At 43.8% G+C, this 21,700-nt stretch overlaps 1 protein-coding gene and 1 non-coding gene across 6 annotated transcripts in view; both read left to right on the forward strand.

Annotated features, from left to right (window-relative positions):
• ASH1L (ASH1 like histone lysine methyltransferase) overlaps positions 1 to 21,700 on the forward strand; it is a 226,326-nt gene that overhangs the window by 194,249 nt on the left and 10,377 nt on the right. For all 5 annotated transcript variants that reach the window (XM_030937140.1, XM_030937139.1, XM_030937143.1 and 2 more), the window contains 9 exons: positions 6,189 to 6,297; positions 8,862 to 9,026; positions 9,201 to 9,295; positions 12,596 to 12,753; positions 14,375 to 14,527; positions 18,055 to 18,109; positions 18,192 to 18,324; positions 19,786 to 20,034; positions 21,219 to 21,305. In XM_030937140.1, coding sequence (XP_030793000.1) covers positions 6,189 to 6,297; positions 8,862 to 9,026; positions 9,201 to 9,295; positions 12,596 to 12,753; positions 14,375 to 14,527; positions 18,055 to 18,109; positions 18,192 to 18,324; positions 19,786 to 20,034; positions 21,219 to 21,305 — 1,204 coding nt within the window. The remainder of the gene's footprint in view (positions 1 to 6,188; positions 6,298 to 8,861; positions 9,027 to 9,200; positions 9,296 to 12,595; positions 12,754 to 14,374; positions 14,528 to 18,054; positions 18,110 to 18,191; positions 18,325 to 19,785; positions 20,035 to 21,218; positions 21,306 to 21,700) is intronic.
• LOC115899388 lies at positions 7,792 to 7,894 on the forward strand. Its single transcript, XR_004059109.1, has one exon. It is a non-coding gene; the product is annotated as a U6 spliceosomal RNA (small nuclear RNA).

The raw sequence follows: 21,700 nt of genomic DNA on the forward strand, positions 1-21,700 counted from the left end.
CGTTGCTATAGTGTTTGTAAACTGTCATGGCACTGATGGGAGTGTAGTAGTGAGAATGACCAGATGTCACTCTCTTTGCCATCTTGGTTTCTGTGGGTTTTGGCCAGCTTCTTTACTGCAACCTGTTTTGTCAGCAAGGCCTTTATGACCTGTATTTTGGTCAACCTCCTATCTTATCCTACAACTAAGAATGCTTAACCTACTGGGAATGCAACCCAGCAGATCTCAGCCTAATTTTACCCAACCTCTATACAAGATGGACTCTCTCTGGTTTAAACGCTTCTGACATTTTCCCCCTCCCTTTTATAAGAGAACCCTTAATCCTTAGGGGTAAACAGGGATGAAGATCCATCTTTAGCAGTTTCTTCAGGTTGAATAAGGGTGATGATATTCTTGCCTATTAGGGTCTCTTGTATCCAAGTCATAGAGAAGAGCTCAGTCGGGCCGGGCGCGGTGGCTCAAGCCTGTAATCCCAGCACTTTGGGAGGCCGAGACGGGCGGATCACGAGGTCAGGAGATTGAGACCGTCCTGCCTAACACAGTGAAACCCCGTCTCTACTAAAAATACAAAAACTAGCCGGGCGAGGTGGCGGGCGCCTATAGTCCCAGCTACTAGGGAGGCTGAGGCAGGAGAATGGCATAAACCTAGGAGGTAGAGCTTGCAGTGAGCTGAGATCCGGCCACTGCACTCCAGTCCGGGCGACAGAGCCAGACTCCGCCTCAAAAAAAAAAAAAAAAAAAAAGAGAAGAGCGCAGTCATAAAGCATCCGTATGGTGAGGGCCATTCATAGTTCTGACAAAAGGTGATATCACATGTCAGGAACCCTGTACAGGGACTGTATGGAAAAAGTATGATGCCAGTTTTCCCAAGGGGCTTTTATTAGCTCTCTCAGCCAAGTTTGGTTCCTTAATATAAAGCACTCCATTCCAATCAAAGCCTTGGTAAAATAACCAGTTTCTCCAATTGTGTCAACCGGTTTCCAGATTTTGGAGAAATCAGGTAGAGAGAAACAAACATGCTTCAAATTTTGTTCACAGGAGTTTTACTCAGTTGTTAAGAGCTGTCAATATGCCAGGCATGGTGGCTCATGCCTATAATCCTAGCACTTTGGGAGGCTGAGGCAGGTGGATCACCTGAGGTCAGGAGTTCGAGACTAGCCTGGCCAAAATGGTGAAACCCCATCTCTACTAAAAATACATTAAAAAATCAGTCATGCATAGTGGCGTACACCTGTAGTCCTAGCTATTCAGGAGGCTGAGGCAGGAGAATCGCTTGAACCCAGGAGGTGGAGGTTGCAGTGAGCTGAGATTGTGTCACTGCACTCCAGCTTGAGCAACAAGAGCAAAACTCCATTTCAAAAAAAACACAAAGCTGTCAATAACTCAAAAGTTTGCTTGACTCAAAAGTCAGCCAATCATTGTTGCAGTCTATTTCCTTTGGGTCATGGGTCTCCTAAGTATCATCCCTTCGTGGTCGCCAGAAAGATGCCGGAAAGGGGTTCTGATCCAGACTCCAAGGGCAGGTTCTTGGATTTCGCACAAGGAAGAATTAAAGATGGGTCCATAGAATAAAGTGAAAGCAAGTTTATTAAGAAAGTAAAGGGATAAAAGAACGGCTACTCCATAGGCACAGAGCAGCCCTTTTTTTTTTCTTAAGACAGAGCTGGAGTACAGTGGTATGATCTTGGCTCACTGCAGCCTCCTCTTCCCAGGTTCAAGCCATTCACCTGCCTCAGCCTCCTGAGTAGCTGAGACTACAGGCATACACCACCATGCCTGGCTAATTTTTTTGTATTTTTTATAGAGACAGGGTTGTGCCATGTTGGCCAGGCTGGTCTTGAACTCCTAGACTCAATAAATCAGCCTAATTCAGCCTTCCAAAGTGTTGGGATTACAAGTGTGAGCCACCATGCTGGACCTGACAATCCAGTTTTTAAAATAGGTAAAAGAATAGGTACTTTAAAAAAGAATATAAAAGTGGTCAATAAATATACAAAAGCACTTAATATGTTAGATACAGTTATTAGGGGAAATATTAAACTAAATCGGAAAACCACTACATACCCTCCAAAATGTCAAAAATTAAAGACTGACAGTATTGGCAAGGCTAGAGCAGCATAAATGCTCTTAGATTTGCTGGTAGAAGTGTAAATTGGTATACACACTTTCAAAAAATGGCACAACCTACCAAAGCTAAACATATCCAGTAAACCACCAACTCTAGTCCTAAGTATGTCCCCAACGGAAATGAGTGTTTATGCCAGACTTATGCAAGAACGTCAACTAGAAGATATCTTTTCCCCTCTTTTTTTTGGAGACAGGGTCTCACTCTGTCACCAGGGTTGAAGTACAGTGGGACGATCTTGACTCACTGCAACCTCGGCTTCCCAAGTAGCTGGGACCACAGGTGCATGCCACCATGCCCGGCTAATTTTTGTATATTTTGATAGAGATGGAGTTTTGCCATGTTGTCCAGGCTGGTCTTGAACTCCTGACCTCAAGTGATCTGCCCGCCTAGGCCTCCCAAAGTGCTGGGATTACAGGCGTGAGGATAGGTGACAGATCAAGACTGTCTCAAAAGAAAAGTTACAGTATATATCAGTAGTCAGCAAGCTTGTTGGCTTTGTACCTATAAAACTTTATTTACAAAGATGGGAGCAGTGGCCTGTGGACCAGAGTTTGCCAACTCCTGGTATACATTTCAAATGCTTTCTGCAGCTGGACTCAGTGGGCCATGCCTGTAATCACAGCACTTTGGGAGGCCAAGACAGGCAGATCACCTGAGCTCAGGAGTTTGAGACCAACCTAGGCAACATGGCGAAACCCTGTTTTTACTAAAATTACAAAAATTAGCTGGGCATGGTGGCACATGCCCATAGTCCCACCAGCTACTCAGGAAGCTGAGGTGGGAGGATTGCTTGAGCCAGGGAGGCAGAGGTTGCAGTAAGCTGAGATCGCGCCACTGTACTCCAGCCTGTACGAGAGTGAGATCTTATTTAAAAATAAAAATTAGCCAGGTGCAGTGGCTTACGCCTATAATCCCAGCATTTTGGGAAGCCAAGGCAGGCGGATCACCAGCCTGACCAACATGGAGAAACCCTGTCTCTACTAAAAATACAAAATTAGCAAGGCATGGTGGCATGTGCCTGTAATCCCAGCTACTTGGGAGGCTGAGGCAGGAGAATGGCTTGAACCCAGGAGGCAGAGGTTGCAGTGAGCCGAGTTCGTGCCATTGCACTCCAGCCTGGGCAACAAGAGCAAAACTCCATCTCAAAAAATAAATAAATAAAATTAAATTTTAAAAAATGCTTTCTGAATTCAGGAGAGAAAAATACTAAAAACTAAAAATTTTAGACAAGGTTACCTATAATAGGGCAGTATCTAACCCTTAATGTGTTCCACACTGGTAAGGAGACAAGAAGAAAAAGGCTAAGGAGTCAAACAGCCTGGGTTTTAATCCCCTGGGTTTGAATGCCACTTAATTGCTATATAACCATAAACAAACCCTGAGGCATATATACTTCATATATAAAATAGGTATCATAATACCTATCTGGTAGGATTGTTTTTTTTTTTCTGTAGGATTGCTTTGAGAATTAATGATATAACTTGTTATCAGTATGGCATGGTAGTTAAGATTTTGAAGCCAGAATGTCTTAATTTGAAACTTGATTCCTCAAGTTATTAACTGTGTAACTTTGGGCAAGTTTCAAACTCTATGTGACTCACTTTTCTTATTTGTAGTATGAGGGCTATAATAACTAATAATAGTACATATTTTTATATAATTGTTAGGAGGATGAAATCAGTTAATATAAAATATTATTAAAAACACTCAGTAAATGTTAGCTATAATGATAATGACTAGATTCTTTTTTTTTTTTAATATATTGAGATAAGGTCTCACTATGTTGCCCAGGTGAGTCACAAACTCCTGAACACCTAAAACACAGCCGAGCGCGGTGGCTCATGCCTGTAATCCCAGCACTTTGGGAGGCCAAGGTGGGTGGATCATGAGCTCAGGAGATTGAGACCATACTGGCCAATATGGTGAAACCCTGTCTCTACTAAAAATACGAAAAGTTAGCTGGGCGTGGTGGCACATGCCTGTATCCCAGCTACTCAGGAGGCTGAGGTAAGAGAATCCCTTGAACCCGGGAGGTAGAGGTTGCAGTGAGCCGAGATTGTGTCACTGCACTCCAGCCTAGAGACAGAGCGAGACTACATCTCAAAAACAAAAACACAAAAATCAAAAAAACACCTAAAATACTAAATGATCATTACCTTACATATAATAGAACAAGAGAGGCACTCACATGATAGAAATTGGTAAAACTGGAAGATTTGTATAGATAAGCCATAAAAAGTAATTTTAATTCATTTAATAAGTGAACTAAAGCCTTTTTTTTTCGCTCTGTTGCCCAGGCTGGAATGCAGTGGCATGATCTCAGCTCACTGCAACCTCTACCTCAGGGGTTCAAGTCATTCTCCTGCCTCAGCCTCCCAAGTAGCTGGGATTACAGGCATGTGCCACCATGCCCAGCTAGTTTTTGTTTGTTTCTTTGTTTCTTTGTTTGTTTTCTTGAGACGGAGTCTCGCCCTGTTGCCCAGACTAGAGTGCAGTGGTGGGATCTCGGCTCACCGCAACCTCCGCCTCCTGGGTTCAAGTGATTCTCCTGCCTCAGCCTCCTGACTAGCTGGGAGTACAGGCACGTGCCACCATGCCTGGCTAGTGTGTGTGTGTGTGTGTGTGTGTGTGTGATGGAGTCTCACTCTGTCGCCCAGGCTGAAGTGCAGTGGTGCGATCTTGACTCACTGCAACCTCCGCCTCCCGGGTTCAAGCGATTCTCCTGCCTCAGCCTCCTGAGTAGCTGGAATTATGGGTGCGCGCCACCATGCCTGGCTAATTTTCGTGTTTTTAGTAGAGATGGGATTTCACCATATTGGTCAAACGGGTCTCGAACTCCTGACCTCATGATCTGCCTGCCTCGGCCTCCCAAAGTGCTGGGATTATAGATGTGAGCCACCCCACCCGGCCTTAATTTTTGTATTTTGGTTTTTTTTTTTTTTTTTTTTGAGACGGAGTCTTGCTCTGTCCCCCAGGCTAGAGTGCAGTGTCGCCATCTCGGCTCACTACAAGCTCTGCCCTCTGGGTTCACACCATTCTCCTGCCTCAGCCTCCCGAGTAGCTGGGCCTACAGGCACCCGCCACCACGCCTGGCTAATTTTTTTGTATTTTTGGTAGAGACGGGGTTTCACCATGTTAGCCAGGATGGTATCGATCTCCTGACCTTGTGATCCGCCTGCCTCAGCCTCCCAAAGTGCTGGGATTACAGGCTTGAGCCACCGCGCCCGGCCAACATTTGTGTTTTTAGTAGAGACGGGGTTTCACTATGTTGGCCAGGCTGGTCTTGAACTCCTGACCTTGTGATCTGCCCTCAGCCTCCCAAAATGCTGGGATTACAGGTGTGAGCCACCACGTGTGGCCTTGCCTGGCTAATTTTTATATTTTTAGTAGAGAGAGTTTTGCCATGTTGGCCGCACTGGTCTTAAACTCCTGACCTCAGGTGATCCACCTGCCTATGCCTCCCAAAGTGCTGGGATTACAGGCGTGAGCTACTGCGCCTGGTCTGGTCTCGAACTCTTGGCCTCAGGTGATCCTCCCACCTCAACCTCCCAAAGTGCTGGGATTACAGGTGAGCCATATTTTAGAAGGACTCTGAATACCAAGCAGGAAAACTTAAAGCCTAATTGACAACACAGACCATGTCTTCAAGAAAAATTATTTAGGTTTCTTACTCTGGCAGTATTATACAGGCTGTCAAGGATAGAAAAGAGATTGAAAGTGGAGGCCGGGCGTGGTGGTTCATGCCTATAATCCTAGCACTTTGGGAGGCCGAGGCGGGCAGATCACCTGAGGTCAGGAGTTCAAGACCAGGCTGGCCAACATGGTGAAACCCCATCTCTACTAAAAATACGAAAATTAGCCAGGTGTGGTGTCTTACGCCTGTAATCTCAGCTACTCAGGAGGCTGAGACAGGAAAATCGCTTGAACCGGGGAAGCAGAGCTTGCAGTGAACTGAGATCACACCACTGCACTCCAGCCTGGGCAACAGAGGGATACTCCGTCTCAAAAAAAGGAAAAAAAAAAAATCCAGCCTTTATAACTCTGTTTTCTCTCTTTACAGGTCTGTTAATGGAGTATACCGGATTGGACTCTATGCTCTTAAAGATATGCCAGCTGGGACTGAACTCACTTATGATTATAACTTTCATTCCTTCAATGTGGAAAAACAGGTAAGAATAATAAATCCTAGAGGGAGATTGAAACTTTATCCCTTACAATCCTGTAATAACATGAGCTTTTAGTAAACATGATTGACTTGGAGCCATTAAGAAGTATGTGAGAGGCTGGACACTGGTTCATACCTTTAATCCCAGCACTTTGTGAGGCTGATGTGGGCAGATCACTTGAGCTCAGAATTTCAAGACCAGCCTGGCCAACATGACAAAACCCCATCTATCAAAAATACAAAGATTAGCTGGACATGGTGGCATGCACCTGTAATCCCAGTTTCTTGGAGGCTAAGGCAGGAGAATTGCTTCAACCCTGGAGGCGGAGGTTGCATTACATTGAGCCAAGATTGCACCACTGCACTCCAGCCTGGATGACAAAGCAAGACTAACTGTGTCTCAAAAAAAAAAAAGTATATGGGAGGTCAGGCGCAATGACTCACTCCTGCAATCCCAGCACTTTGCAAGGCTGAGGCGAGCGGATTGCTTGTAGTCTAGGAGTTCAAGACCAGCATGAGGAACGTGGTGAAACCCTGTCTCTACCAAAAAAATACAAAAACTAGCCAAGTGTGGTCGTACGTGCCTGTGGTCCCAGCTACTTGGGAGGCTGAGGTGGGAAGATTGCTTGAGCCCAGAAGGTGGAGGTTGCAGTGAGCCAGGACCACACCAATGCACTGCAGCCTGTCAAACAGAGCAAGACCCTGTCTCAAACACAAAAAAAGAAAAAGAGGTTGGATGTGGTGGCTCACACCTGTAATCCCGGCACTTTGGGTGGCCAAGGCAGGCAAATCATGAGGTCGGGAGTTTGAGATCAGCCTGATCAATATGGTGAAAGCCCGTCTCTACTAAAAATACGAAAATCAGCTGGGCATGGTGGTGCACGCTTGTAGTCCCAGCTACTCATGAGGCTGAGGCAGAAGAATCGCTTGAACCCAGGAGGCAGAGGTTGCAGAGATCACGCCAATGCACTCCATCCTGGGCGACAGAGTGAGACTTCAGCTCAAAAACAAAAAGAAAAGAAAAAAGGAAGAAAAGAATTACATGGGAACCTGGGCACAGTAGTGCATACTTACCTATAGTCCCAGATACTCAAGAGGCTGAGGCAGGAGGATCACTTGAGCCCAGGAGTTCAAGGCCGACCTGGGCCACAGAACGGGACCCCTTCTCTAAAATGGTTAAAATTTTTTGTTATTAAGACAGGATCTTGTTCTGTGGCCCACACTAGAATGCAGTGATGTGATCATGGCTCACCACAGCCTTTATCTCCTGGGCTTAAGCAGTCTTCCCACCATACCCTTCTGAGTACCTGGGACCACAGGCGTGCACCACTGTGCCTCGCTAATTTTTTTTTTTTTAATTTTTTGTAGAGATGGTGTCTCCTTCTTTTGTCTAGGCTGGTCACAAACTCCTGGACTCAAGCGATTCTCTCACCTCAGCCTCCCACAGTGCTGGGATTACAGAACTGAGCCACCATGCCCAGCCAAATTTTTTAATTAAGTGCTTGCTTTGACAGCATATATATGAAAATTGGAAAGATACGAAGAAGATTAGCATGGCCCCTATGCAAGAATGACAGATTACTGAAGCATTTCATGTTTGGGTTTTTTTAATTAATTTTTTTTTGAGACAGTCTCGCTCTGTCACCCAGGCTGGAGTGCAGTGGCGTGATCTCGGCTTGCTGCAAGCTCTGCCTCCCAGGTTCACTCCATTCTCCTGCCTCAGCCTCCCAAAAGTATCTGAGACTATAGGCACCTGCCACCATGCCCGGCTAATTTTTTTGTATTTTTTTAGTAGAGGTGGGATTTCACTGTGTTAGCCAGAATAGTCTCGATCTCCTGACCTCGTGATCCACCCACCTTGGCCTCCCAAAGTGCTGGAATTACAGGCATGAGCCACCACACCTGGCCTTTTTAAAAATTTGTTTTAAAGAAGTATATAGGAGAGGACAGTTTTTCACTCTGTACACCACCTGTCTTGGATACATAGTGCCCAATTACTTTGAAGAAAGAGATTGCCCTGTCGTTTTTGGTCTCCACTCAGTTGTTAACTTTTCTGGGGAAGAAGTTTTCCTAAAATTTAATCCATCCTTTCTATTCCATTGGAAACCCATTTCTATTTATACTCTCAATCAGTTGTTTTCCCATATATGCAGATTTCTTGATTTATACTTAATGTGTGTCCAAATGCTCAGACATCCTTTTTAAGCTAGTAAATGAAACTGCAAGCTAAAAAAAAAAATTATTCTCAGTTGATCACAGTGGCTCACACCTGTAATCCTAGCACTTTGGGAGGCCAAGGTAGGAGAGTTGCTTGAGCCCTGGAGTTCGAGACCAACCTACTCAACATGGCGAAACCCTGTCTCTACACAAAATACAAAAATTAGCCTGGCATGGTGGCACGCACCTGTAATGTCAGCTACTGGGGAGGCTGAGATAGGAGGATCAGTTGAGCCCAGGAGGTTGAGACTGCAGTGAGCCATGATCGTACTACTGTACTTCAGCCTGAATGACAGGAAAGACCATGTCTCAGAAAAATAAAAATAAAAAAATTATTCTCTCCCTTCAAAGCAACTTTGTAAGTGTGGATTTGAGAAATGTCGAGGAATCATCGGAGGCAAGAGTCAGCGTGTGAATGGACTCACCAGCAGCAAAAACAGCCAGCCCATGGCCACACACAAAAAATCTGGACGGTCAAAAGAGAAGAGAAAGTCTAAGCACAAGCTGAAGAAAAGGGTGAATAATTATCTAATGACTTTCCCCAAAAGCTGTTTATGAGATGCTTAGAGGCAATTGCTGGAATAAGGGAATTACCAGAGGGTGGCATCTTAAGAGTGGTTTTAATATTCTTGGAGATTATTTCTGACTGATATTTTTTTAAATCTCTAATCTGATCCATCTCTTTTTCAGAGAGGCCATCTCTCTGAGGAACCCAATGAAAATATCAATACCCCAACTAGATTGACCCCCCAATTACAGATGAAGCCAATGTCCAATCGTGAAAGGTAAAAAGGAAATACTCTTATCCATGTTCCCTTTAAGTTATATGATTGCTTATCTGTGTAAAAAATTATGAAACTTCTATATTGTTGATCCACTTTCTTTTGTCTTAAGCCAAAGGGTTCAGGGGATCTGTGAACTTGGATGGAGAAAATACATTCTTTTTTTTGAGACAGAGTCTCACTGTGTTGCCCAGGCTGGAGTGCAGTGGTGCAATCTTGGTTCACTGCAAGCTCTGCCTCCCGGGTTCATGCCATTCTCCTACCTCAGGCTCCTGAGTAGCTGGGACTACAGGCACCTACCACCACGCCCGGCTAATTTATTTTTTGTATTTTTTTAGTAGAGATGGGGTTTCACTGTGTTAGCCAGGATGGTCTCGATCTGACCTTGTGATCCACCTGCCTTGGCCTCCCAAAGTGCTGTGATTTCAGGCATGAGCCACTGCGCCTGACCGAGGAAATACATTCTTATCTCACCTAATTCCTTTTTTTTTTTTTTTTTTTTTTTTTTTTGTAGAGCTGGATTCTCACACTGTCGCCCAGGCTGGAATGCAGAGGCCTGGCTCACTGCAATCATGGTTTACTGCAGCCTCCAATTCCTGGGCTTAGGTGATCCCCCTGCCTCATCCTTCCAAGTAGCTGGGGCTGCAGGCACGTGCCACCACACCTGGCTAATTTTTTTTTTATTTTTAATTTTTTGTAGAGACAAGGTCTCACTGTGTTGCCCAGGTTGGTCCTGAACTCCTGGGCTCAAGCTGTCCTCCCGCACTGACCTCCCAAGGCACCGGGATTACACATATGAGCCAACACACCAGACCATCTTATGTTCCCTAATTTCTTTTTTTTTTTTTTTTTTTTTTGAGACTGAGTCTCGCTCTGTTGCCCGGCTGGAGGACTGGAGTGTAGTGGCCAGATCTCAGCTCGCTGCAAGCTCCGCCTCCCGGGTTTAAGCCATTCTCCCGCCTCAGCCTCCAGAGTAGCTGGGACTACAGGCGCCCGCCACCTCGCCCGGCTAGTTTTTTTGTATTTTTTAGTAGAGACAGGGTTTCACAGTGTTAGCCAGGATGGTCTCGATCTCCTGACCTCGTGATCTGCCTGTCTTGGCCTCCCAAAGTGCTGGGATTACAGGCTTGAGCCACCGCGCCCGGCCTATGTTCCCTAATTTCTAAATGAAATACCATTTCCACATACCCCTGTAGACCCCTCTACTCAGGAGGCTGAGGCAGGAAAATTACTTGAGCCCAGGAATTCAAGACCATCTTGGGCAACATGGAAAGGCCTTGCCCTTTTTTTTTTTTTTTAGATAGAGTCTTGCTCTGCAATGTGCCTTTGCAGTGCAATGGCGTGATCTCGGCTCACTGCACCCTCCAACTCCCGGATTCAAGCGATTCTCCTGCCTTAGCCTCCTGAGTAGCTGGGATTACAGGTGCACTCCACCACACCCAGCTAATTTTTGTACTTTTAATAGAGATGGGGTTTCATCATATTGGCCAGGCTGGCCTCGAACTCCTGACTTCAGTTGATCCACCTACCTCGGCCTCCCAAAGTCCTAGGATTACAGGCATGAGCCACCATGCCTGGCCCAAAATTTTTAAATAATTTAAATTTTTTGAAGTAATTTAAAAATAGTTGTTCAAAGAATTGTTCCATAGGCTTCATCAGACTGTCAAAGGAATTCGTGGTAGAGAAAAAATTAAGAATACCTGCTTTGGCTGGGCACAGTGGCTCACACCTGTAATCCCACCACTTTGGGAGGCCAAGGCAGGTGGATCACCTGAGTTCAGGAGTTTGAGACCAGCCTGACCAACATGGAGAAACCCCGTCTCTACTAAAAATTAGCCAGGCATGGTGGTGCATGCCTGTAATCTCAGCTATTCAGGAGGCTAAGTCAGGAGAATTGCTTGAACCCAGGAGGCAGAGGTTGCAGTGAACCGAGATCGCGCCATTGCGCTCTAGCCTGGGTAACATGAACGAAACTCCGTCTCAAAAAAAAAATAAAATAAAAAAATAAAAAAAACAGAATACCTGCTTTGTTGACATGTTAACAGAGCAATAGAAAGGATCTTTGGTGGTAATTTCTGCTGTTCCCTGTATTCAGATAAGAATTGTCCCTTTTGGAAGCAAACAAGTGAGTATGTCCTATTTGTTGAAAGTTTATCCTTATTTATAACCATTGTGTAATTTTAGCCCCTTTCATTCTATTTCCCTTTGAGTCATAGAAATTTTAAATTTCGGAAAAACCAGTCCAGTGGTTCTCTGCTTTGGCTGCCTATTAACATAGGCAGCTTTGAAAAACTCCCAAGGCCCAGGCCACACCCTAGACCGCTTAAATCAGAATTTGCAGAGGTGGAACCCAGGTATCAGTAGTTTATAAAGTCTCCCAGGGGATTCCAATGTGCAAGAACTAGAAAATTAGTCTGATCTCCATGTAAGTGAGAAGTGAGACACATACCTTGAGACTTATCCAAGATCACATCTATTTACATATGTCCTGTTGTGGAAATTGAATAATGGAATCATCAAAATTGTATAGGATCAGTCAGGATACACATAACTCATTTAAGTTTAGGAAACCAGGGCCAGGCACGGTGGCTCACGCCACCACTGTAATCCCAGCACTTTGGGAGGCTGAGGTGGGCGGATCACCTGATGTCAGGAGTTCAAGACCAGCCTGGCCAACATGGGGGAACCCCGTCTCTACTAAAAATACAAAAATTAGCTGGGCGTGGTGGCAGGCGCCTATAACCCCAGCTACTCAGGAGACTGAGACAAGAGAATCGCTTGAACCCGGAAAGCGGAGGTTGCAGTGAGCCGAGATCACGCCACTGCACTCCAGCCTGTGCGACAGAGGGAGACTTCAACTCAAAAAAAAAATAGTAAGTTTAGGGAACCATATGGCAGCACTGCACCTAACATAGTTTGCCCAGTGCCTATCCATGTTACATATCTTTGCCTTTATTTGCCAGTCCAGTTCTCCTTGTTATAGCTGATCCTAAGACCCTACTTCATCTTGACAACTATATTTAGAATTTGTACAAATAAATCTCTGCCTTCTGGTCAGGCTGTTTCACTTGCCAGCATTTTTGCAGCCTTTAATTGTTGCTTGCCAGATGTATGTAAATATTACATGTTTTACGTAATGTAAAAAAAGTCAAGATACAAAATTGAATAATGCTTTGCCCATATAATTATCTTTACAACAGTTCAGTTCACGTATATCATCTAACAATGACTTCCACAGAGTAGACATGTAATAAATGCTTATTTAATTAATGAATAAAGGAAGATTTTTTTCCTTCCTTGCAGGAACTTTGTATTAAAGCATCATGTATTCTTGGTCCGAAACTGGGAGAAGATTCGTCAGAAACAGGAGGAAGTAAAGCACACCAGTGATAATATTCACTCAGCATCATTATATACCCGTTGGAATGGGATCTGCCGAGATGATGGAAATATCAAGTCTGGTAAGGCATTTGAAACATTTCTTTCTTTATTTTTTGAGACAAGTTTCACTCTTGTTGCCCAGACTGGAGTGCAATGGCACGATCTCGGCTCACTGCAACCTCTTCCTCCTGGGTTCAAGCAATTATGCTGCCTCAGCCTCCCGAGTAGCTGGGATTACAGGTGCCTGCCACCGTGCTCAGCTAATTTCTGTATTTTTAGTAGAGAGGGGGTTTCACCATGTTGGCCAGGCTGGTCTCCAAACTCCTGACCTCAGGTGATTCACCTGCCTCAGCCTCCCAAAGTGCTGGGATTACAGGCGTAAGCCACCACACCCGGCTGAAACATTTCTGTTCATTTATTTTAGTTGCTTTCCAGCAGATAATCTATTTAACAACTCCTTTTAGTATTGAACAAAAAAGTTATGATCCAGATATATACTCATCAGTCAGTAGTAACCTATCCATCCCAGTTCTTCAGCTTTCCTCTCTTTAGGGAATAGAAAGAAACCTCCTTCTACAGCCTTTCAAACGTGACCTATAGTCTGAAATAGTCATTAGGTATCAGATAGATAGTGGGCCCTCTTTGTTACTTCCTACCTTGAAAATAACTTGCAGACAGAGTAAATAGTGATACCAAATCCACTGGGGAAATTGGGGTGGGGGACGGGTAATTATCAGTGGGTGGACAGGTCATTATCAGTTTGAAGACCTTTTTATCTCACATTCAGATTCGGCTGGGGACGGGTCATTTCTCACATTCAGATTCAGTGGAGGACAGGTCATTATCAGTTTGAAGACCTTTTTTTCTCAAATTCAGATTAGCACTGTACTCACAAACCATCAGGTTTCCTTTTTCTAACCTTCATGAATGAATAATATAACAGCACTCCTGAGTTCAGATATTATCCAGAAGAGACTGAAAGCAGAGGAACTAGCATGACCAAGCATCCTTTCTAACTGAAAACAGTGTTCAAAAGATCATGCTCTTTTTTTTATCCTTTCCTTCTTCCCCTGAAAAGATAGAAGGAATTCTGTATGATGTGTGAGGGATATGCTGAATGCTAACTAGATATAAAAATTTGTCCAGAATCTTACATCCTGTCAATGATTTGATTGGCATAAATTCTTTGAACTTATATCCTAACTAGTTTGCTGCTTCTGATAATAACAGATATCATTTACAGAGTACTTACATGTCAGGTACTGAGCTAAACACATTAAAGGCATTATGTCATTTAACCTGCACTATTTCCTCATGAAGGGAGTACTACCATCATTCCCATTTTATGTTTGAGAAGCTGACACATGGGTTAAATAACTTGCCCAAGATCACACAGCTGATAAGCAGTGATGCCAGAATTCAGATGCTGATAGATTGATTTTGAAGCTCAGACTTACAACTACTGTACTGTATTGCCTTTGAGCACTAAGTTAAGGTCCCTCTTGCAGTATTTTGTCTCCAGTAAATTCCAGTGTTTCCTGATTTTTCATTACAGAAGATAGAAAGAACTCTGTGCCCACTAATCTACTTAATCACTTCAGGGGAAAGTAGAGCAAATGGCAGGAATCCATTGGGAAAGAGAAAGCCATGTAGATAGAGCTCCTTGTTTCCTGAAACTTAATTTTCACTTTATTCTTCCAGATGTCTTCATGACCCAGTTCTCTGCCCTGCAGACAGCTCGATCTGTTCGAACAAGACGGTTGGCAGCTGCAGAGGAAAATATTGAAGTGGCTCGGGCAGCCCGCCTAGCCCAGATCTTCAAAGAAATTTGTGATGGTATCATCTCTTATAAAGGTGACTATAACCACCTTCAAATTCGTTCTTTTTTCTTTTTTAATAAATAGAGATAGGGTCTTGCTGTATTGCCCAGGCTAGTCTCAGACTCCTGGGTTCAAGTGATCCTTCTGTCTAGGCCTCCCAAAGTGCTGGGATTACAGGTGTGAGCCACAGTTCCTGGGCATTTCTTTTCTTTTTAATTTTTTTTTCTGTCTCCTGATTCTCTTTGATTTTATAGTGACTTTTTGCAGTTTTGTTAACCTAAGGATGTAAAGAGGAAAATGGGGACCAAACTGCCCTAAGATGTAAGACGTAAAGTTTTGAATTTTGAGGCACCTATTCCATTTACATTCCCAAATTAAATCACACTCTCTGCGTTCTCTCTCTTTTTTTTTTTTTTTGAGATGGAGGTCTCGCTGTGTTGCCCAGGCTGGTCTTGAACTCCTGGCCTCAAGCGCTCCTTCTGCCTCGACCTACCAAAGTTCTGGGATTATAGGCATGAGCCACCATGTCTGTCCTGCATTCTCAAGTAGGCTTATCTGACCGAACATGAAACTGCAATAAGTATATCTACCATGTCACTGCATTATGAGCATGAAACACAGCCTTTTTTACTCTCTAGTGAAATTGCCAGAAATTAAGTATGGTAGCAAATGAGAAGTGGCCCCTCACCATAAATTCCATTTTCATAATACAGAGTAACTGTTACAGGAAAAATCAATTACAGAAAATATTCACAGTACAGTACTAAATTATTCAGTATCTGGAATTTAATTGGATCCATACCCAACAGAGTAATAGTAATTTTTTTTTTTTAAGACCGAGTCTCACTCTGTTGCTCAGGCTGAAGTGCAGTGGTGTGATTTGGGCTCACTGCAAGCTCCGCCTCCTGGGTTCATGCCATTCTCCTGCCTTAGCCTCCCGAGTAGCTGGGACTACAGGCACCTGCCACCACACCCAGCTAATTTTTTTGTATTTTTAGTAGAGACGGGGTTTCACTGTTGGCCAGGATGGTCTCAATCTCCTGATCTCATGATCCGCCCACCTCGGCATCCCAAAGTGCTGGGATTACAGGCGTGAGCCACCGTGCCCGGCCAGTACTTTTTGTATTTATTATTATTTTTTTTTTTTTTTTTTTTTTTTTTTGAGACGAAGTCTCACTCTGTTGCCCAGGCTGGAGTGCAGTGGCATGATCTCGGCTCACTGCAACCTCCGCTTCCTGGGTTCCAGCAATTCTCCTGCCCCAGCCTTTTGAGCAGCTGGGACTACAGGTGCACACCACCACACCCAGCGAAGTTTTGTATTTTTTAGTAGAGACAGGGTTTCACCATGTTGACCAGGCTGGTCTTGAACTCCTGACCTCGTGATCCACCCACCTCGGCCTCCCAAAGTGCTGGGATTACAGATCTGAGCCACCATGCCCGGCCTTCATTTTTATTGTGTTAGACAGAGTCTCAGTCTGTCACCTAGGTTGGAGTTCAGTGGTGCAATCTTGGCTCACCGCATCCTCCGCCTCATGGGTTCAGATGATTTTCCCACCTCAGCCTCCTGAGTAGCTGGGACTCCAGGTGTGCGCCACCATGCGTGGCTAATTTTTGTATTTTTGGTAGTGAGATGGGGTTTCAACATGTTAGCCAAGCCGTTTTCAACCTCCTGACCTCAAGTATGAGTAGCTGGGACTCCAGGTGTGTGTCACCATGCGTGGCTAATTTTTGTATTTTTGGTAGTGAGATGGGGTTTCAACATGTTAGCCAAGCCGTTTTCAACCTCCTGACCTCAAGTTATCTGCCCACCTCAGCCGCCAAAAGTGCTGGGATTACAGGCGTGAGCCACTGCACCCCACCAAATTTTTTTTTTTTTTTTTTTGAGACAGAGTCTCATTCTGTTGCCCAGGCTGGAGTGCAGTGGCGCAATCTTGGCTCACTGCAACTTCTGCCTCCTGGGTTCAAGCAGTTCTCCTGCCTCAGCCTCCCAAGTAGCTGGGATTGCAGGCATGTGCCACCACGACCAGCTGATTTTTTTTTTTTTTTTTAATATTTTTAGTAGAGACAGGGTTTCACCATGTTGGCCAGGATGGTCTCAATCTCTTGACCTCGTGATCTGCCCACCTCAGCCTCCCAAAGTGCTGGGATTATAGGCGTGTGCCAGTGCACCTGGCGTTTTTTTTTTTTTTCTTTTTCTTTTTTTTTTTTTGTTTTTTTTTTTTTTTGAGATAGAGTCCCGCTCTGTTGCCCAGACTGGAGTGCAGTGGTGCGATCTCTGTTCACTGCAACCTCCACCTCCTGGGTTCAAGTGACTCTCCTGCCTCAGCCTCCCGAGTAGCTAGGACTACAGGCGCCTGCCACCACGCCCGGCTAATTTTTTTATTTTTAGTAGAGACGGAGTTTCCCCATGTTAGCCAGGATGGTCTTGATCTCCTGACCTCATGATCCACCCGCCTTGACCTCTCAAAGTGCTGGGATTACATATGTGAGCCACCACGCCCATCCCCAGCCAAACAAATTACTATTAATTAAGGACAGTTAATGAGAACTAGAAAACACTTTTCAGATAAGATGTTCTTTTTGCTATTATAAGATTTATTGAGTAGTAATTTGCCCTAAGCAGATTACCCTCAATAAGTTCCCATCTCTCATTTTTCATAGGAAGTTATTCTCATTACCCAACTAACATCGTGCTACCTTTCAAGCAGATACAACTATATCTTTCATATCCTAGGCAATCTTAGAACTATCATTTGCTCCCTGCCTTTACCTACATATCTGAAAAAGTGGATTTTTCACAGGCCTTAAAAAGCCTTGGATTTTTGGCCGGGTGCATTGGCTCATGCCTGTAATCCCAGCACTTTGGGAGGCCGAGGCAGGTGGATCACCTGAGGGTCAGGAGTTCAAGACTAGCCTGGCCAACATGGTGAAACCCTGTCTCTTTAAAAAATACAAAAATTGGCCGGGCGTGGTGGCTCACACCTATAATCCCTGCACTTTGGGAGGCCAAGGTGGGCAGATCATGAGGCCAGGAGATCAAGACCATCATGGCTAACACAGTGAAACCCCATCTCTACTAAAAATACAAAAAATTAGCCAGGTGCAGTGGCGGGCGCCTGTAGTCCCAGCTACTCAGGAGGCTGAGCAAGAGAATGGCGTGAACCCAGGAGGCAGAGCTTTCAGTGAGCCCAGATCGTGCCACTGCACTCCAGCCTGGGTGACAGAGCGAGACTCTGTCTCAAAAAAAAAAAAAAAAAAAATACAAAAATTAGCCGGGCGTCGTGGTACACACCTGTAGTCCCAGCTACTCGGGAGGCTGAGACAGAAGAATCACTTAAACCCAGGAGATAGAAGTTGCAGTGAGCCGAGATCACGCCACTGCACTCCAACCTGGGCGACAAGAGTGAGACTCTGTCTCAAAAAAAAAAAAAAAAAAAAAAAAAAAAAAGACTTGGATTTTTCTCTCACTTTTAATTTGAGGGATTCTCCTCTTCCAGTTAGGAGATGCTTGCCTCCCTTGTATGGTAGAGTCTTTCTACTAAACCTCACATTCTTTTGCAGATTCTTCCCGGCAAGCACTGGCAGCTCCACTTTTGAACGTTCCCCCAAAGAAAAAGTAGGTTCACATTTGTGGGAATCATCTGAGTTTTTAAAAAGTGCTAAGTGTGCCAGATTGACACCCTGGCTTTGTGTTCCAGGAATGCTGATTATTATGAGAAGATCTCTGATCCCCTAGATCTTATCACCATAGAGAAGCAGATCCTCATTGGTTACTATAAGACAGTGGAAGCTTTTGATGCTGACATGCTCAAAGTCTTTCGGAATGCTGAGGTATTTTTCACTGACTTCAAACAGATTTCACAAGTTTGTTCTGAAGAGAATTCGTATAGAAGTTTAAGATTTTTATCCTCCTCTATCAGCCATATTTCTGGTTGGAAAAGCCAGTCATTTTTATTGAGTACCCTTGGGGTATGTGTTACAGTATACTAAATATTATAGAAGGCTATGTATGAAGACATTGATATGACTAGAATGGAAGGTTAAATCATTCCCCCTCAAAAAAATAATTTTTGTAAAAAACTAATTCAGTATTAAACCTTTATGACTGCATTATATAGATATTTTAATACATTTAACTAATATCTGTAGTTTCTTTCCTCAAAATAAGTACATGTGAAATATTCAGAAATATGTGTAGGTAAATGTTTTATATATATGTGTGTGTGTATGTATGTATATGTGTGTGTGTTTATATATATATATATATATATATATATATATATATTTTTTTTTTTTTTTTTTTTTTTTTTTTTTTTTAATGAGACAGAGTCTTGCTCTGTCACCCAGGCTGGAGTGCAATGGCATGATCTCGGCTCACTGCAACCTCCGCCTGCCTCCCGGGTTCAAGCAATTCTCCTGCTTCAGCCTCCTGAGTAGCTAGGATTACAGGCGCCTGCCACCACACCTGGCTAATTTTGTATTTTTAGTAGAGACAGGGTTTCAGCATGTTGGCCAGGCTGATCTTGAACTCCTGACCTCAGGTGATCTGCCCACTTTGGCCTCCCAGAGTGTTGGGATTACAGGCGTGAGCCACGGCGCCTGGCCAGTAATGTATCTTGAGGATGGAATTGAGGAGTATCACAGTGATAGATTATGGAATAGCTGAAGCTCATTGGAGAGAAAGTGGCCTTGAACTGATTTAAAGGACAGGATGGACTATTGTATGGTGCATAGAAGAGAGGAGATTATTCAGTGATTTTGACATACCTTGGAGAGGTGTTTGGAAGACAAAAGCGCCTACTAGATAAAGGAATAATAGAAGTCGAAAGACGAAATGAGAAAGAAAAATAGACAAGCGAGAGAAGAATTAGAGCAATCTCGAATTGTAACATTCTTCCTACTGAAACCCACCTTTCACATAGATTCAACACCTATAGATCTGTCACAGATATCCACAAGACAAAGGTGTATGTTGAACTTCTGTACTACATTATGCTTGTGACATTAATTCATATTTCATGATCTCTGTGTATTTGATCTTGTGGACAAGAAGGCCCATGACAGAATTGAATGACAGGTCAATTGAGCAAATGGAAAAATAACATGCAGATTCTAACTTGAATTTGTTTTAGTTCAGTTTAAGTTGTTACCAACTGTCTGGCAGTATATTTGATACTATTAAAAATCTGTTAACCAAAATGGGAGGGTAAAGAAAGTCATGCTACCTCTTCAGGTAAATCGTTAAGCCAAATTGAGAGGACCAAACATGATTTCTTTATTTGCTTTCTTCAGAAGTACTATGGGCGTAAATCCCCAATTGGGAGAGATGTTTGCCGTCTACGAAAGGCCTATTACAATGCCCGGCATGAGGCATCAGCCCAAATCGATGAGATTGTGGGAGAGACAGCAAGTGAGGCAGACAGCAGTGAGACCTCAGTCTCTGAAAAGGAGAATGGGCATGAGAAGGACGACGATGTTATTCGCTGTATCTGTGGCCTCTACAAGGATGAAGGTCTCATGATCCAGTGTGACAAGTGCATGGTGAGGGTCAGGAAATGAAGCAGAAGCTTGGTCCTGATGAGCATGGTGACCATATTCAAAGAAGAAGTCCATGCCTCTTTGGGATTGGCTTGAAAGACTTTTTATGAACTGTAACTTAGCCTTGGTTTCTGTTAGGTTTCTATGTTTACCATATTGCCTTTCTCCTTTTATCTCTCTTTCTTTCATTTTATCCTTCCCTTCTTTTTCTTTCCTTCTCTCCTCTCTTCTTGTTTTTTTTTTGTTTTGTTTATAAGATAGGATCTTGCTGTGTCGCCCACACTGGAGTGCAGTGGCACGATCTCAGCTCACTGCAACCTCTGCCTCCCAGGCTCAAGCAGTCCTCCCACCTCAGCCTCTCGAGTAGTTGGGGATTACAGGCATGCGCCACCATGCCCAGCTAATTTTTTTTTTGTAGAGATGGGGTTTCACCATGTTGCCCAGGCTGGTCTCGAACTCCTGAGCTCAAGTGATCTGCCTACCTCGGCTTCCCAAAGTGTTGGGATTACAGGCGTGAGCCACCACACCTGGCTCTTTCCTTTTTTCTGCCCACTTTTCACTGTACACTTCTCACATAATCTGGATCAAGGAGAATGACAGTATTTTATATAGTGCTTTGCCTTTTGAATCATTAGTGATAGTATACTCTATTAGTATGAATCCTCTGAGAGAGTGAAATATGTTAATACATATAGGGCTCCTGATGAAGGAGTCAAAGCCTGAATTTGAGCCCTAGTGTCCCCACTAATATATGTGAACACATAACTTTATGTGTAAAGTGGCTGTAAGTAACACATAGGATTGTTGGGAGGATAAAGTTAGACAGGGGTAAATAAAAATACTTTGTAAGCTGTAAAGCCTTTCAGAATAGCCATAGCATTTACTTAAATTACTTAGTAATAGTTTAGTAGTCTATTCATTTGTTTTCCTATTCTCTCTCCATCTCCCCATTTTATTTGCCCAGATCTACAGATTATGAGTCAATCTGTATACTTTTGCTCAGAAAAGTCATTATTCTGTTTTCCTCCTGTTTTATCATTTATCTCCAATTTCTCATTCACCCAGTTGTCACTTAGTTCCTCTTTTACTTTACCCTGACCTATTGCTAATTTTTTATTCTGGGCTCCCAGGACACTCTCAGTAAGTCATAGCCTCCATGTTCCCCCAAACTGTATGTTTTTCTACAGGTATGGCAGCACTGTGATTGTATGGGAGTGAACTCAGATGTGGAGCACTACCTTTGTGAGCAGTGTGACCCAAGGCCTGTGGACAGGGTAAGCTGCCCCTCATAAAACTCTGATCTATGAGTAGGAGAGGTAGCACATGGTATCTTACCTGTCCTGCTCCTGCTTTGCAGAATTTCCTTTAATAAGTTGTTCAACCTCTCTGGGCCTTGGCTTCTTAAACTTTACAATAAGGGTCATAATTCTGTTCTTCCCTATTTCAGGAGTATGATCAGAGAGAAAATAATATACTTAGAAATCTGTGGAAGGAATGGCACTATATAAAACTAAGGTTTTTGGCCAGGCACGGTCACTCATGCCTGTAATCCTAGCACATTGGGAGGCTAAGGTGGATGAATTGCCTGAGCTCGGGAGTTCGAGACCAGCCTGGGCAACATGGTGAAACCCCGTCTCTACTAAAATACAAGAAAAAAATTAGCCAGGCA

Source organism: Rhinopithecus roxellana, chromosome 8, assembly GCF_007565055.1.
Source record: "Rhinopithecus roxellana isolate Shanxi Qingling chromosome 8, ASM756505v1, whole genome shotgun sequence".
Taxonomy (NCBI): domain Eukaryota; kingdom Metazoa; phylum Chordata; class Mammalia; order Primates; family Cercopithecidae; genus Rhinopithecus; species Rhinopithecus roxellana.